Source organism: Polypterus senegalus, chromosome 5 (assembly GCF_016835505.1).
Source record: "Polypterus senegalus isolate Bchr_013 chromosome 5, ASM1683550v1, whole genome shotgun sequence".
Classification (NCBI taxonomy): Eukaryota; Metazoa; Chordata; class Cladistia; order Polypteriformes; family Polypteridae; genus Polypterus; species Polypterus senegalus.
Window position 1 is genome coordinate 109011952 of NC_053158.1, and position 18906 is coordinate 109030857.

The window sequence follows — 18906 nt, forward strand, 5'->3', positions numbered from 1 at the left end:
GTTCTAGCACCGCGGGAGACATAGCAGGACAGTACTGTACAGTATATGGGTTTACCGTTACATTCTGTTTTTAGGTAATGTATTATGGTAATTTTTTAGGTAATAATGTATCAAGATGAGTTTGCAACGAAATTAAAGTACATTGTGAGCATACTGTATTTAGGGTTTAAACTATAAAAATAGGCATTTAAAAGGCATTTTTTAACCACATCCAAAAGTCGCGATTTTTCACAATTCGTGGGTGCTCTAGGAATGTAACCCCCGCGAATTTTGGGGGTGTACTGTAACATAAAAATCATGGACCCAAAATACCACACAATGTACACTCAGTTTTGTCTATTTATAGGATAAAATATCCCACAATGTTTCCCATTCTTCAGACACTCAGATCTCGATCCTTTCAACTGTCCCGTCCACTTCATTCAGTCTATTGGGATTTCTTTGAGGTGGCCACCACCAAAATGTACAGGACTTCAGTACTCCACATGAAACCGTCTCTTTCCTGGCTTTAAAAAAAGTTTCCGCGTGTGTTTCCATGGCACCCTCCCTCAAATTGTGGCAACAGACCCATAACTCACAAAGTTCCTCCCTGTTGACATATATTCAATTCGCCCATCTTAAGCCTTACACTATATTCTATATGCACTCAGACGGAGACAAGATTCACATTGGTTATAACATAATACAGACAAAACATAATCCAGCAAATAAATTTATGTGGCAGTGCTACATGTCGCCTTGGCCTGGTCCAACTGCTTGTGTCCTCAACAATGAGAATTCTGTACGCCGGATCACCCTTGAGGAATCGCGCCACATGGCTCTAGTGCCATAACTGATGCTCCCCCACAATGCAGGCAATGTGCCTCAGTCGGGAGTCTATGAGAAACTGTTCATTTGACACAAAAAGTCAGAACAACGGTACCCAAGGATTCTGTGAAGAGACACAGTACAGAAGGCGTCCAGTCTTAGTCTCATGTCACTGGACAGCATTCATATCTTGCAACCATATAGAAAAACAGGAAGCACCAGGACTCTAAAGACTTGGACCTTTGTCCTTTTGCAAAGATATTGGGAGCATCACACACCCCTTTCCAACGACTTGATGACCCCCCCACCCCCCCATGCTCTCCCAATCCATCTACTAACTTCCAGGAACAGTCACCAGAGACACAAATGTTGCTGCTGAGGTAAGCAAACCTCTCGACAAGGTCAGTCTTTCCACAGATAGACACACTGCTGATGGCTGTGCCCAGAAAATCATTAAAGGTTTTTATCCAGGACACTCGGACTCCTTGCCCAGTCTCTCAAGAGCCCCAATTAGAGCCTCCATTGACTCTGTGAAAATCACAGTATCGTTGGCAAAGTCAAGATCAGTGCATCTCTCTTCACCAACAGCCACAGCTACTGGACCTCACGACCTTGCCGAACACCCAGTGCTTTACAAGCATTGAACAAATTAGGAGCAAAAACTCACCCCTGACAAACCCCAGAATCAACTGGGGAAAAATGCAGAGGTTCTGCCTTTGCTCTGCACAGCACTCACAGAATGAGTGTACAGGCTGGCCTTGATATCCGGCAACTTTGTGGGGATACAGTGAAGTCTCAGGATGTCCCACACTGCAGCTTGATCAACTGAGGGGAACACTTTACAAAAATAGACAAAGGCACCAAAGAAACTCAGCCAAAATTCACATTTGTGCTCCGTGAGAGTCCTCTGTGCCAGGTTGCGGTCAATGGTGGACCTCTTAGGCGTTAAACCATACTGCTCTGGTCACTGGTAGGTTAGCAAGTGATCACAGGTCCTATTGAGGATGACCGTAGCAAGGACCTTACCTGGCACCGACAGCAGTGTTATTCCCCTATAGTTGCCGCAATCTAGGGGATCACCTTTCCCTTTCCAGATAGGAACGAGAAGTCACGCTTTCCAGTTAGTTGGGATAATGCTCATCTCACAGATGGAAGCAAAGATTGCTTGCAATGCTAGGAGGACAGCCTTACCACCAGCCTGGAGAAGTTCACCACAGATACTTCATCGGGGCAAAGGGTTTTAGCATGTTGCTTGTTTTCAAAAATGAACAGTGCCTATGTTAAGTGAAATTCCATTTGTACATATAGTTGACTGAGCATAACTACTTGAGACAGGCCCATGCTCATTAAGTAATAGAAACTAATTGCAGTTTGTGCAATATGGCTGTAATGAGATATGGGTTAGTGCATTCTCTGTGGTTATGCCTTTTTGCACAGCTTGTTCTAAAGCAAAAGCCTAATAAAATAGTCTGCTGTTCCATTTGAAACTATAGTGGCTTTCCCGAGGTTAAGTGCTAGATTTTGCTTCTGATGATCAAAAGTGATACCTTAAATTAATAACAAAAACATGATACTGAAGATTTATGAGCAATTTTTATTTATTTTTTAACATTTTATTAAAATACAATAACATTCCATACAAGCAAGTCAAGTTTAACAAAACTAGGTTTGAAACAAATCAGCCTCCACCCATGAAAAAGAGCTACGTTCCACTCCTTTTCTGAGATGTTGAGTGAGAGATCCTTTTCCCACTGTACTCTGGGATCATTGAAACGGAGGGACTTTAAAATGCTGTTATATATTACTATCTGAGTCCTCAAGACAGATAAATATTTTTTCCAGAATAGAGGTAGGTGGAAGATGAGGAAAATTGGGCAAGTTTCTAATTTGAAGGTATTGAAAGAAATGTGTTTCTGGAAAGTTAAATTAGGAGTGTAATTGTTCATAGAATGCAAAGATGTTGTCTATGTACAGATCTCTAAGTGATTTAATTCCGAATGGTTTCCAGTCATTATAAACTGCGTGCGTTTGAGATGGTGGTAAAAGGTGGTTCGTGGTTCTCGTGCAGAGGTGTCGCAGATAAAAGCTTCTCCATCTTTAAATACTTCCTACATTATTTCCATATTCTGAGTGAGTGAAGCACATTTGGGTTGTTAGTATATTGGCAATGACTTGTATTTGTTGAGGTACAAAGCAAGAAATATAAGGAAGCGCTGCAGGATTTTATTTCTAATCCAGACCAAGCCTGTGTATGTTCATCTATTTGTGTCAATGTCCAAGTTTTTATAGCTTGTATATTTTCCGCTCAGTAATAAAATTGAAAGTTAGGTAGAGCCATGCCACTATTTTCTCTTGGTAGAGTTTTGTATTATTAATATGTAGACTTTGTCAGAATGCCTCAAATCTCCCAGACTTACCACTGTTTATAGGGTACTGTACTATATAACTTCTCCCCACCTTCTCTTCTACATTTATAACCTCAGGCAGTTAGGTGTAGTAAAAGACAAGCAGGAGTTAAGTTACAATTTAAATAATGTGTTATTGATAATCATAAATAATAACAACATGCAAAGTACATTTGAATATTGGCACCCATACAACCAGATAAATGGTTATGTCTAGTTTCAGGTGGCACACAGACTTGTTAGTTACTTAAAATATCTATAGTTAAGACATCATTTGTGGTCAGTTTTCTTCAGGACAGGCCGCATGCCTTTCTCAGTATGGTTGCCGAGCTGTTCTCTTCATTGTGTTGTCCTTTTCAGTTAATGGTGTGACATGGTCTTTCATCAGTTTGATGAGAGAGAGGGTGAGGTAAAGCAAGCAAATTTATAGGTTTTCTGTCCAACTCCTAGAGCTAATAGGGCATCATGGTACTTCTAAAGGCTTCTGATCCAAGCCAGTTCCAAAGAGCCATACTTCAGACCAATTTGGGGATAGAACACCTTCACACCTGCCCTCCAAACCATATGTTAAGGTAAAGCTTGGCAGTTAGACAGCCTGGCTTTCCTGTGGGGTTTGACTGAGAGACTTCAGCAGAGAAATATTGGTCAAACTTGTTTGAGGCACGTCCCCCACCCTGTCGTAAAATTACAAAGAGACTCAGTCCTAAAAGGGGGGAAGGGGTTCTTAAACCATCAAACCATTGATGATGTTATCAATAATGTAACACTAGAATTACATTGCTTTGTCTAAGTTACAAATAAAGACATACAAAATATTTATCAACTTGTGTGCAAAATTTCACATCGCAACAGCCACCTTCTGCCTTAGGCCTCTGTAGGGTCGCCCTTTGTATACGTGGCTGTTTTGAATTCTAATTTCTTAAAAAATGATTTATTGATGCATATTGGAATGTTTTGAAGTAGAAAAAGAAGCTTATGAAAGATATTTATCTTGACAATGTTAATTCTTCCAGCTAAAGTGAGATGAAGGGTAGAAAATCTATGCAAGTCTTGCTTCATTTTTTCCAGGAAGACGGAAATATTTTGTCGATAAAGAGCTTTATATTTACTTGTGATGTTTACCCCATGGTATTTAAATTGATCTGCGATGATAAAAGTGAAGGTGGCCAATCTAATACTGTGTGCTTGAGAATTCACTGAAAAGAGCACACTTTTATTCAAATTAATTCTGAGACCAGAAATCTTTTGAAATTTTGTTAGTGCTGTTAGTACTGCAGGCACAGTATTTTCTGGATCTGATATACAGTATACAGTACCATATCATCTGTATATAGTGAAATTTTCTGTTCCAAGTCCTTCTCTGATAATCCCCTTTATCTCATAAGCATTTCGACAGTGAACTGCCAGTGGCTCAATGGCAATTGCAAAAAGCAGTGGTGATAAGGAGCATCCTTGCCTACTACCACGTTCTAGATTGAAGTAGTCCGAATTAATGTAGTTAATACAAACTGTAGCTTCTTACAGTAGTTTGATCCATGCACAAGGTGTTAAACTTTGTCGGTGAATATATTACATTAAAGAGTCATTGAAGGTTTGAAGCTAAGTGTCTGTATTTAATAAATCCAGTTTGGTCTTGTGGTATTACCGAATGAAGCGCTTTCTCAATCCTTCTAACTAGGACTTTGGAGAGAGTATTTTAACATCATTATTCAGAAGTGAAATTGGTAAGTGATGCACATTGTAATAAGTCCTTATTTTGCTTAGACAAGACGGTAGTTAATGCTTGGCAAAAAGTTTGAGGTAGAATTTTATTGTTTCTAGCTTCTGTAAATGTTGCTAATAAAAGGGGAGCTAGCTTAATTAAGAAATTTTTATAAAATTCGGTAGGGTGGCCATCCAGGCCTGCTGCTTTCATATTCTGAAGTAAATTTATAGCATCTGGTAATTCTGATAGTGCCAGTGGTTTATCCAATTCCACTGCATTTAGAGCATCAAATTGTGGCATCTGTAATGCATCCAGAAATGCATTAGGTTGCATCTTGTCTTCTTTAAACTCAGTTGAATATAAGGACTTCTAGTGTCCTCTAAATGTGTGCATTATATTTTTATGATCAATAATTTTGTCTCAGTCTGTGTTGGCAATTGTTGTGATTGCATTTGTTGCTCTAAGATCTTATTAGCTTTCTCTCCATCTTCACAGTAATGATGTCTTTATTTAAACATGAGTTGTTGTGTTTCTTTAGTTGTCAAGAGGTTGAGTTCTGAGTGCAGAGCCTGTCTTTTCATCTGAAGTGCCTCATTTGGACATTTAGCATGTTTTTAATCTATTCTAGTAATTTCACTGATTAACTCTGATACCTTCTTGGTTTCCAGTTTACTTCTGTGAGAAAGATATGAGAATCTGTCTTCTTAAGAAAGCTTTCAGAAATTCCCAGAGTGTTCCTGCAGAAACCTCTGAGGATGTATTTGCCTCTAAAAAATCAATTTGCTTGGATATAAATTCTGTACAGTTCTCATCTGCTAATAAAAGCGGGTTAAGACGCCAGCAGCGAGATGAGTATGTGGGGCATAATGATTTTAGCTCCATGATCAAATGGGCATGGTCGGAGATAACAATAGCGTTGTGCTTAGAAGATTTAATTGTAGGCAAAAAAAATTGTTATCTATAAAGAAAAAATCAATTCTTGAGTAGCAGTGATACACTGGTGAGTAGAAGGGAATATGCTCTTGAGTTTGGGTTTGTAAATCTCCAGGGGTCTCATAAGTTGTGATTAGTTACAAACTGTGTAATCGTCTTTGCTGTGTTAGATACCATCGCCCCTGTGGCAGGAGATGTATCTAGGTCTGGATTTAAAACACAATTAAAGTCCTTAGCCATTATAATTTTATGAGTGTTCATGTCGGGAATGGATGCAAATACGTTTTGGATGAAGTCCCAATTACCCACATTAGCTGTGTAGATATTTATCAAAATCACTTTACAGTTAAATTACCCATGATGATCACATATCTCCCTTCAGGATCAGATACTACATCTGATACTACAAATGAGATTTTCTATGTGTAAGAATTCAGTTACCTCTAGTTTTCTTTGTAAAGCTGGAATGGAATATTTGGCCAGTCTAGTCTCTTTGCAGCTGAAATTGATTCTTGCTTAATAAGTGGGTCTCCTGTAAAAATGTTATTTTAGCATTTAGGCCTGTTAAGTGAGAGAATACTTTCTTTGTTCGGTCATGAAGACATTGGTTTTGAACTTTTGTTGTCATTTTGTAGTCTCAACGTAAGATAAAACAGATTTGACCTTAATTTTCAATTTTCTCAGGAGTTATTGCCATGAAGCCAATTGTTACATTGACACTTGTAATTATAAGGGTTAAAAGGATAGATTAGAGATAGCTTGCTCTTTTTCTCTCTCCTCCCCTCAGTCCCCCAGTCCCCCCATTTTGCCTTCCCATGTGAGGCTACACCACACTTCACAAAGTTCCAGTCCTCTGACATACACAGAGACGGAACAGGTCCAAAACAAAATAAGCCTCTCAGCAGTGGCGTATAACTATTAAAATAGAGATATCTATTGATAATACAGTACAAATTCTACAGGTGCCTCTCAATAAATTGGAATATCATCAAAAGTTAATTTATTTTTAATGTAATTCAAAAAGTGATATATTTCAAGCGTTAATCAGCAAAATGAAAATAAATAATGGCCTACAGGTAATGAAAACTCAAAATTAATTATCTTAGAAAATAAGAATATTACATAAGACCAATTTAAAAAAAAAAAAAAGTTTATTACAGAAATATTGACCTGCTGAAAATTATGTCCATGTACGCACTAGGTTGGGGCTCCTTTTGCATGAAGTACTGCATCAATGTGGCGTGGCATAAAGGCGATCAGCCTGTGGCACCGCTGAGGTGTTATGGAAGCCCAGGATGCTTTGATAGTGGCCTTCAGCTCGTCTGCATTGTTTGGTCTGTTGTTGCTTTTCTTCCTCTTGACAATACCCCATAGATTCCCTATGGGGTTTAGGTCAGGCAGGTTTGCCGGCCAATCAAGCACAGTGATACCAGGTATTGGTACTTTTTGCAGTATGGGCAGGTGCCAAGTCTTGCTGGAAAATGAAATCAGCATCTCCATAAAGCTTGTCAGCAGAGGGAAGCATGAAGTGCTCTAAAATCTCCTGGTTGACAGATACACTAACTTTTGACTTGATAAAACACAGTGGACCAACACCAGCAGATGACATGGCTCCCCAAATCAACACTGAACGCAAAAACTTCACACTGGACCTCAAGCAACTTGGATTCTGTGCCTCTCCACTCTTCCTCCAGACTCTGGGACCTTGATTTCCAAATGATATGCAAAATTTACTTTCATCTGAAAAGAGGACTTTGGACCACTAAGCAACAGTCCAGTCTGTTTCCTTCTTAGCCCTGGTAATTGGTTTAGGAGTGGCTTGACACCAGGAATGTTGTGACAGTTGTAGCCCATGTCCTGGATACGTGTCTCTGTGGTGGACCACTGAGAAACAGTGCAATCCGTTTTCTCCTTAGCCCAGGTAAGACCATTCTGACATTGTCCCTGGTTCAGGAGTGGCTTGACACCAGGAATGTGGTGACAGTTGTAGCCCATGTTCCGGATACGTCTGTTTGTGGTGGCTCTTGAAGCACTGACTCTAACCGCAGTCCACTTCTTGGGAATCTCCCCCAAATTCTTAACAATCCTCACAAGGCTGTGATTATCCCTGTTGCTTATGCACCTTTTTCTGGCACATATTTTCCTTCCACTCAACTTCCCATTAATATGCTTGGATACAGCACTCTGTGAACAGCCAACCTCTTTAGCAATGACCTTGTGTGGCTTACCCTCCTTGTGGAGGGTGTCAATGACTGTCTTCTGGACAACTGTCAAGTCGGCAGTTTTCCCCATGATAGTGTGGCCTATAGAACCAGACTGAGAGACCATTTTAAAGGCTTTTGGGTTAATTAGCTGAGTGGAGTGTGACACCAGGAGTCTACAGTATTTTTCATAATATTCTAATTTCCTAAGATACTGAATTTTGGGTTTTCATTAGCTATAAGCCATAATCAGCAAAATGAAAAGAATTAAATTCTAGAAATGTGTCACTCTGTGTGTAAAGAATCTATATAATACTAGCGACTGGGAGCCCAATCAAATCGGGCTACAAATTCTACGTTTGTGAAATCCATACTTTCTCTGCAAAGAATTATTTGTTTTTTTAAGTCCTTGAAATGATTTTGTTATCATGGCACTGATTTGTGCTTAAAATAGACCTTTTCGGCTGATGTAATGAAGAGCTTCCTGTTTAAACGGGGCTGCGAGATGTGAACTCAGCTCTTCGGAGCACCTCATTTGATTTTTTCCGGCAAACAAATTTTCAAAACAAAATGTATCTTACGACTTAAATCGGAGTTGGAGTAATAATTATGTTGGCGTGGTCATTTTAGATCTGAGATCCGCTAAAATTTAAGCAGTGACCGTTGCTAATACCCAGCTGTCATTACTCAGTTTGCCAGTAGATGTCAGAAGGATGGATGCCAAAACCGAACTGCCCAAAGATAGATTTCAACGTACCGAGCAAATGGCGATACGTTCTAAATTACTTACAGTTCCGGAGCTGTCGAAGGGTTTAAGTCAGTTGACGATGTTAATCCTGGAAAGTATGTCCCACCAAACCAACGTTCCAAAAACCAACCGAACTTACTGTTATCTGCTCGAACAAATACTGTACCGACTTACTATACTCGGCCGTCCAGCGGCGTCACTGAAGCATTGGAACATTCTTAGCCAATCATGCAATACTGCATCCCATTGCATGGTTCTAACTTGTATTGAGTCGAGGTATTGATGCGAACACCATACATATGGGGTATTGATGCGAACACCATACATACGGATAGTATCAAATTATATATATGGATGAGTTTTACTTTTTGAATTGAATTACTGAAATAAGTTAACTTTTCGATGATATTCTAATTTATTGAGATCCACCTGTATAAGCACAAAATATAATCTTAAACAGTCTTGAGAGACTAAACCCAGGGAATGATGTTAAACAGTAGCCCCGGATAAGCATAGTTAGCCCTAATACAATAAGTTACAGACACAAACCAAATGTATGTGTGTACTGTATAATATTAACAATAAGAGCAGCTCACTACTGAAAACGGCAAATATAGGAGGCAGTGGGGATCGAACCGGGGAGTCTTGATTACAAGTCAGCAAATCTTACCGCTACACCACGGAACCTGTTGTATCATCCTTGAATCTTTTGTGAAAGTGTTTATTTGATCTTAGGCTTCACATATTCTATAGTTTATGCCTACATTTTGTAACATTTATTGCTAAAATATGAAAAAGTTTCTGTTTTAACAAGGTGTTTACATAGATTACTGTAGAAACAGAACACACATGAATTGCATGTGTTCCAAATAATGATCTATTATTTCCACTCTAAAACTCTAGCACTTCACTCCCAGATAATCAAATAAGGCATGAGCTGGAAGACGTTTGTGCAGTTCTAAGTCAGTCCGGGGATGGAATAGCAGGCTACTTGCTGCTTGTCTTAATTGGCACATTTACAGGACAAAAAACCCTGATGGAGAGGTGCGAATGGATTTAAGGTGGGCCAGATTTACAAGTTTTCTCGTAGGCTGTGGTAATTCTAGTGTTAAATGCACTCTGCAGGCTATGAGAACTGGGGCCAGGACATAAAGAGTTTATGTACAAACATCTTGTGACTTGATTTAAACTTGTTTACTTTTTATGGTTTACAGATCTTTGTTCTGACCTTTTACAAAATATATTGCTTACTTGGAAGTATCTCTATTTGTGGAAGGAAAGAAGCCACAATATTTTAATTAACAAAAGGAGGTCTTTAGTAGCATTTATTCTGATCCAGAACTTTTAAGTTCTGAATGTCCAGTTCACACAATGCACACCTTTTATAGCTTAAAATCTTCCCCCCAACTCTTGTCATTCCATAAATTAATGTCAAACTGTTTACATCAAACCAACAAGAGTTAGGTCATGTCTGTTGATCCTTAGTGAGCAAACATTTAACAGTGGCATTGTTTACAGAGATAATTAATTGTCTTATCAGTAACTGCCTGGACTCTTAAGTTATTACTTACATAAGGACAAAACATTACCTTCACATAACTCTCTCTGCCTGTGGAAATATTTTATAAGTATATGTTATACTTAATAAGCACCTATAAAGATACAGGTACAAATAATTCATATGAAACTATTTAACATATATGAAACCCAGTTCATCACTTAACTGCATATATTTTCCTAGTGATAGTATTTAAAGTTGACAGAGCATAGGATTTAAAGTTAACAGAGCATTATACTAACCCTGAAGAGACACATGCAAATTTAGCATATATTCTTTCACTGATTTAATCAGTAACATTTATATTTTCATCAAAGTAAAGACTTTAGTGTATTCATACTTTTACAATTTTAAATAAAATTTTGAGTTACATTATATGCTATACTAGCTGTACCCCGTGGCAATGCCCACATAGTAATGAAACAGGACAAACTTTAAAAATCAATATTTGTTGGCACTATATCTGATCGTGTTCAGCTCTGATGGGAGAGCATTCCCCGCGCGGGGAGAAAAGGACATGGCTGTGATATCTCTGGCAATCGGCAGCTACCCTCTAAAACACATGGAGCTCTGATCTTTCTCTGAAAAATGTCAAATGTTACTCCTTAACAATCTGTAGATGATAATGTCTGTTGAACAAACGGGTATCGCTAGATAAGCAGAGGCAAGTTGCACTCCAACACGTGGCGAGATGTAGACCAACTCGAACAGAGGCTGGCTTGTGAATGAGGAAGGCCCCACCCCCCTGCTCTCGGCCCACAGCCAATCTCTTGGATTTGCATAAATGCATCCATACCGCAAGAGAACTACGGTACTTAGTGTGATGAGAGAAGTCGCAAAATCAACCGGAAAGTTCAAGCAAACTATAGAAAACAACAAGATCTAAATCCGTTAAGTAATTCTCTAGTGAAAAGCTGACAGACATACAGACAGAATGAGCTTGGACCAAAAATTTTTTAAAGCAGTTTCTTAGCGAGCACCTATGGGCCAAGAGTAACCTACATTCCAAATTTCAAGTCCAAAGTCCTCATGGTTCGAGAGATTTCGTGATGAGTGAGTCTGTGGTATTTGGCTTTTATGTATATAATAGATTGGGTATCAAATAGTTTTGAATGTCAGTACTTGGTGTCGTATCTGATTTCAGACCGGAATTGAATCAGACGGAGAACAAGGAACATGCAACTAACAAAATCAAACCAAGTGAAAATATTGATTTTAATAATAACCAGTCTGGACCAGTTCCTGGCATTTCTGAATATTTGTAATTTAATGGGGATAATCATGTAGCGAAGTGAACACAGGACTATCTATTGGACATATTTAGGACAAGAAGGGTCGACTTGGACCAATTGATTTTGTAACCAGACACGGACAAAAAGGTGCACCATAAGTTATACATGTGAGAGATCAGGAGGGGACCTCACTGACAAAAATAAGGATGTCTTTGGTCATAAACTGTGACTTTGTAGAGAGTCCTAGTGCAGTCACAGTGCAACACAGTCATGAATTAGCGGAGGTCAATTCATCAAATAAAAAGTAGTAAAACTGAATACAAATTCACTCGGTCAATTCAGTCCATTTCCTGAATTGTTGCATTGATTTGAGTGCAAGAATATACTTAAGGCCGTTTGTAGCCTTCAAGTATAATAAAGGGGTATAACAAAGGGGTGAGGAGCACCAATCGGGGAGGGGGGAGGGGCGATGGGGTTCGCTGGGAAGAAAGAAGCTCCAGAGAATGGACTGCAAGAGGAGGATCATTGTGCAGTGGGATTTTCAGGTGGAACTTTCTCTGGAAATCAGGCATGTTCTGATGCTGAAACTTTGGAGCTCTTGAGGTTTTAATATTGCTGTGCTACATTAAGGTTTGAAATGGGGGGGGTTGCAGATACAATTGTGGCACGCTGTTGAGTTGGGACACTGCTGCGGGTCATGGAGAAGACTGTGGCATGCTCAGAGATTGGAACAGCAGAGCAAGTTACAGAGACAGTATTCTTACCGTTTACCTGTTTTGATTTGAAGAAAAAAAAAAACTGTAAAACTGTTCTTGCATTGACAAATAAGCCAAGTCACTAGGAAAAACAGAAAAAAACAAGATTTGGTCTGAAACAGAGATGTTTTCCTCATGTGCAATTGTGTATAACATGTTCAAGAATAAGCAGCCTTAGTGACCTAATAATATTATTATTACTACTTATTTGATTGGACTCTTATCCAAGGTGACTTATAAATTTGAGATGTGATTTACATTTCTTTTGTTTTTCCAATTGATAAACAGGAAAGTGAAGTGACTTGGTGAAGGTCACATAGTGTCAATAGAAGGATTTGAACCTACAACCTCAGGATTTGAAGTACAAGGTTTAAAGTGTTAACCACTACACCACTGTGCTTGCCAATAATATTAACCCTTAGTTTAAAAAAAAACAAACTACAAATATCTCATAAGAAAAGAATAGTTCTTGTCGTTGACCTGATTTACAGTGGTGTGAAAAACTATTTGCCCCCTTCCTGATTTCTTCTTATTTTGCATGTTTGTCACACAAAATGTATCTGATCATCAAACACATTTAACCATTAATCAAATATAACACAAGTAAACACAAAATGTAGTTTTTAAATGATGGTTTTTATTATTTAGGGAGAAAAAAAATCCAAACCTACATGGCCCTGTGTGAAAAAGTAATTGCCCCTTTGTTAAAAAAATAACCTAACTGTGGTGTATCACACCTGAGTTCAATTTCCGTAGCCACCCCCAGGCCTCATTACTGCCACACCTGTTTCAATCAAGAAATCACTTAAATAGGAGCTGCCTGACACAGAGAAGTAGACCAAAAGCATCTCAAAAGCTAGACATCATGCCAAGATCCAAAGAAATTCAGGAACAAATGAGAACAGAAGTAATTGAGATCTATCAGTCTGGTAAAGGTTATAAAGCCATTTCTAAAGCTTTGGGACTCCAGCAAACCACAGTGAGAGCCATTATCCACAAATGGCAAAAACATGGAACAGTGGTGAACCTTCCCAGGAGTGGCGCGACCAAAATTACCCCAAGAGAGAGACGACTCATCCGAGAGGTCACAAAAGACCCCAGGACAACGTCTAAAGAACTGCAGGCCTCACTTGCCTCAATTAAGGTCAGTGTTCACGACTCCACCATAAGAAAGAGACTGGGCAAAAACGGCCTGCATGGCAGATTTCCAAGATGCAAACCACTGTTAAGCAAAAAGAACATTAGGGCTCGTCTCAATTTTGCTAAGAAACATCTCAATGATTGCCAAGACTTTTGGGAAAATACATTGTGGACTGATGAGACAAAAGTTGAACTTTTGGAAGGCAAATGTCCCTTACATCTGGCGTAAAAGGAACACAGCATTTCAGAAAAGAACATCATACCAACAGTAAAATATGGTGGTGGTAGTGTGATGGTCTGGGGTTGTTTTGCTGCTTCAGGACCTGGAAGGCTTGCTGTGATAGATGGAACCATGAATTCTACTGTCTACCAAAAAATCCTGAAGGAGAATGTCCGCCATCTGTTCGTCAACTCAAGCTGAAGCGATCTTGGGTGCTGCAACAGGACAATGACCCAAAACACACCAGCAAATCCACCTCTGAATGGCTGAAGAAAAACAAAATGAAGACTTTGGAGTGGCCTAGTCAAAGTCCTGACCTGAATCCATTTGAGATGCTATGGCATGACCTTAAAAAGGCGGTTCATGCTAGAAAACCCTCAAATAAAGCTGAATTACAACAATTCTGCAAAGATGAGTGGGCCAAAATTCCTCCAGAGCGATGTAAAAGACTCATTGCAAGTTATCGCAAACGCTTGATTGCAGTTATTGCTGCTAAGGGTGGCCCAACCAGTTATTAGGTTCAGGGGGCAATTACTTTTTCACACAGGGCCATGTAGGTTTGGATTTTTTTCTCCCTAAATAATAAAAACCATTTAAAAACTGCATTTTTTGTTTACTTGTGTTATATTTGATTAATGGTTAAATGTATTTGATGATCAGAAACATTTTGTGTGACAAACATGCAAAAGAATAAGAAATCAGGAAGTGGTGTATAGTTTTTCACACCACTGTACCTGTGGTGCTATAGCTGACACCCATTGTCTTAAGAAATTTCCTGGCTAACACAGCTAGTTTACCAATAACTCTCTTTCTTCATGACCAGAGACCTTGTTTTTCAGGGCTGACCGTCATCCTGGCTCTACTCCTCAGACGATCTCAGACCTGTTTCGTTACTTTTCAGGATGAGAGCATGCTCTGATCTGTTTGTCGCTTCTACTCTAAAAACTGTATGTGCTGAAAGTGAAGTGTGAAAAAAAGAATAAAGTTTTAAGAAGTGTTTTAATCTATATTATTGGTTTATTCTTTTTTCTGGCATCATATAGTCCACTGTGTTATTTTTATAATACTTCAACTATCCAATTTTACAGCATCGTAATCCATTTCAGGATAATGAAATATTTTCTAATATTTTAACATAAGTAATGTGTATATAAATTCATACTATGTTTGGAATTAATCTAATTTTACTTTTGGTGCGAGTCTGTTACACAGGCTACCGCCATTAAAAATCTTCTGTTCACTTTCACACTGTTTGGGAAACAAGTGGTTCAAAAAGTGGATGAACTGGTCACTGTTAATAATGAAATAAGATACTGAAATGTTTTCATTGGTAAGAACTGCTGTATGATTAAACTGTAACATCAAAGTGCTGTCACAGTCTCATTTTGTAAAGGAATACATTTTAATATATATATATATATATATATATACTTTTTGGCTGCTTATTTCAGGATGCTTCAGGCTGCAGATCGCAGATGTAGACTTGAAAGACCAACACAGCCAGAACAAAGCAAAGCAATCTCTGCATTCAATCCCCCTGTAGACCTTGAAGATAATCATAACACTTTCAATAAGGAAGCTGAAAAAGGTAGGGACTTGCAGCTTTTTTTTCCTTTTCTTGATTGTGCAAATGGAGAAAATGGAAATTAGCTAAGCACAAAAGTTCTTCAGTTGTTCGAGTGAGATTGTTATTGTACGTTTCTTCCTTAAAGCACTGTCTATAGTCTACTAGTCAGGAAGTCCTTCATTTATTCATAGATGATAATGTTGCTAAATGTTGAATGTTTCTTTTGTTAAAATGGTTTAGTGGTGTGTGTGTAGCATAGTATAAAACGTTTTTGCTGATACCACTTAAGTCACTTGTTGTCTCTCTGCTAGTCATGGTGAAGTTCATGGTGGAAACGCAGTGAACTGGATAGATGTTCCTGTACCTACTAACAATCTGTTGTTATAATTTGACTCAGGTTGCACAGTTTCATCTCTTGTTCAACCTAAAACTCATCTATCACAATAAAATAGCAAGAGGATATCCTTTACATGTCCTGTCACACTTTACGCAATTGTTGTTACGGTTCTGCCTTTGTACAGAAATTGTTTCATAAGCTTTATGACCTTAGTCTCTGAAAGTCTTTCTCCCATGGGATTATCTTTTCCTGAATAAGGAGTGGCATTGCACATGTACTTTGTCAGCATGCCTGTGTCAATCAAACACAGGGAGCTCTGCAGTCTACTTGTGACTTTATGCAGTAGGAAGATATGTAAATAAATGAAGGTAAATAACATTCGATCTGACTTTTATATAAGTAACATACATTTTTTTTTTATATACATCAAAAAACATATTCACAAACAGAACTTTGCACAATACCTTGGCGAGCTCTGTATGCTCTGCTGTTAGGTTGAAGCACATGCATGTGGCAGATTTATTGGCAGGATGACAGCTAACCTATTGCTGCATCCAAACGGTGCCATCTTTTGCTTTTACGCTTGGTGCAGTTGCATTACTGTTATGGGTGACTGAACGTTACTTGTGAGGAAAGCTTCTGTTCTCTTTCTCCGATGTATAATCCTCATCTGAGTTCACCTCGATTATAGCATATCTTTATTTGAATACTAACAATATCAGATCGCAGGGAGTGTGAACGTGACTGAGAGGATAAAACTGAGTGAGCAAAAAAAAAAACTAACTTTTTTTTTTTTTTTTTACAAGTACCATAAATTTACACCGGCTGTTACAGACCCAAATAAATCAAATATATGTTTTTATTCTATAATAGTAACAATAAGAGCAGCTCACTGCACAAAACATTAAACCTAGAAAGGGCCCAGAATTAAACCCGCAGCCTCTTGATTATGAGTCAGCAGTTCTTACCTCTGCACCACCCAAGCAGTCATGTCAGCATCGTACCTTAATCTGATTTCTTTTTCTTTATATCCTTGAATAAAAACGCACTTGTTTTGTTATACAGTACTTGTACCTTTTGTGAAAGTGTTTACTTGATATTTGGACTTCAGCCTTCACATATTATACACTTCAATTTCTACATTTTATCAACTATTCCTAAAACATGAAAAATGTTTGTGTTTTAGTTATGTGTTAAACAATTCCTGCCTTGTATCTTCTGTCATCCTACGTTTACATAGATCATTGTAGACATGGAACACACATGAAATGTATGCATTCCAAAATGTTGATACATTATCTACCTGGTACAATTCTAGGCACCTCACACCCAGATAAACAGACTTGAGCTCTGAGAATCTTCTGTGTGACTTCAGCTCTGTTGGCGGGGGATGGGATAGCAGGCTGCTTGCTGCTTGTGCTGATTGACACATTTGCAAAACAAAAGATGCTAATGAAGCGGTGGGAAGGAATTTAAGGTGGCCCGGGCTTTACGAGTTTTTTCGTAAGCTTTAGGGATTCTAATATTAATGTTGTCATCAATTAATTGAGCATGCTGAAGCATAGTTTGCCTGTTGGATATTTAAGTGTCTTTTGGCCATTCTATTGCTTAAAATTAGGGGTTGGAAACACATGGAAACATTTTTATTTTTTTTCTGATCGTTAGAAAACTTGTACTTTTCATGACTTTTTTTCCCGCCTCTGCTAAATGTTTTGCTTATCTTTGAGCACATTTTTTTTTGTTCTACTGTTACATTTTTCTTGCTCTCATATGAATTATTTTGACCCCTGCTAGTAATCTCCATCATATTGGTTGCTTCTTTTTTTAGGTGTTTGAATGAAACGTGTAAGCATCAGTTGTCATGTCTGTTTGTTCCCAAATTTTAATTGAAATGTGGTACACTTTTGGAATATTTTGAATAGAGCATGACATTTTTGACATTTTCAAAAAATCTCATCTGAAATACATTGATGAATGTTCAAAATAGTCTTTTTAAAACATTCAGTGCAACATTAGTTACTGGTCATCTTTCAAGTAAACCTTGCAAGAGGTTATTTAATCTTGTGTATTTTCCTTTTTCACACATCTGAAAGCCTCTTCTTATGGCAAACCAATTTCCAATGCAAGTTATTTAAGCACGGATGGACTTTAGCATGGATTTTAAGTTTCCACTAGGCACTACTTTAAGAATTTTATGTTTAAGAAATATGAATTTTAATTAGCCATAGACCCACAACCATCCAGTAACAATTGTACATCTGTAAAAGCTAATTTCAGCCATCACAAGCCTATTTGGGCTCAGCTTTAACCACGTGATGTTACAAAATTCTACTTAAAATATGTATTTTATGTACTGTTAATACATGTAATTACATTGTGTTACCACTGTTACTTTTTTAATACAGCCATTGTTATAAATATATTTATTAATCAAAAATGTTATCTCTGTCTTTGAGGAAGTAAATACACAAAATTCGAAATGCTTTAACTTTCTAAGCAGTCTACTAAGTGTCTAAATTTGACTGCATGATGTGATCTTAAATTTATACTGTTATTATTTTGAACCATAATGTGATATTCTGTATATCTGGAAATGTTCTCAAAACACCTTAAAGATTGAAGTTTAAAAATATAGACATATATATACACATTTTCTCTATAAACTCTAAAACCTGGTATATTTTCTCAAACAATAATATGAAGTCTTAGTAAAGGAGCTGTTTTTTTCTTTTTCCATTTATCAATATTTAACAGTTTTATAAATAGGAAAATCCTAAATAACATTTTTGTTTCCAAACATTTTTTAAAATGTCTCCTCCTAGTTATTTATTAGTTTCCATTGTATTGCATTCACCATCTTGCCTGCCTTGCTGGTATCAGTGTCTGCCAGTCAGTAAACACTGCTGTCCCTACTTTCTCTATTTGACTGTTTTATATAGTATAAGGAATGACAAAGCCCTTAATTCATTTTCCAAATATGTGCAAATTATGTATTTGATTAATATGTGTTTTTTCTTGTCTGTTTGATGCATGCAGGTATTTATTTTATAACAGTTGCATTTGTAGTAAGCACTGTATTTATAGCCAGGTGGCTCATATTTGGCATTAAGCTATAAAAGCATCTTGGATCCTTCTTTCTCTATGGTATAGACAGGTACTTTACATGGTGCTTGAAGTTCCAAATAGGGCAGTAATATTTTAGTGGACACAGAGTCATTTGGTTTCACATACCTGAAAATTTACTTTGTTCAATCCCAGTCAACAGTGAAGTAACATTTCCCTATTAAAATTGGGTGTT

At 37.9% G+C, this 18906-nt stretch overlaps 1 protein-coding gene across 2 annotated transcripts in view; it reads left to right on the forward strand.

Annotated features, from left to right (window-relative positions):
- si:ch73-173p19.1 overlaps positions 1-18906 on the forward strand; it is a 154827-nt gene that overhangs the window by 21705 nt on the left and 114216 nt on the right. For both annotated transcript variants that reach the window (XM_039753220.1, XM_039753222.1), the window contains exon 3: positions 15156-15292. In XM_039753220.1, coding sequence (XP_039609154.1) covers positions 15156-15292 — 137 coding nt within the window. The remainder of the gene's footprint in view (positions 1-15155; positions 15293-18906) is intronic.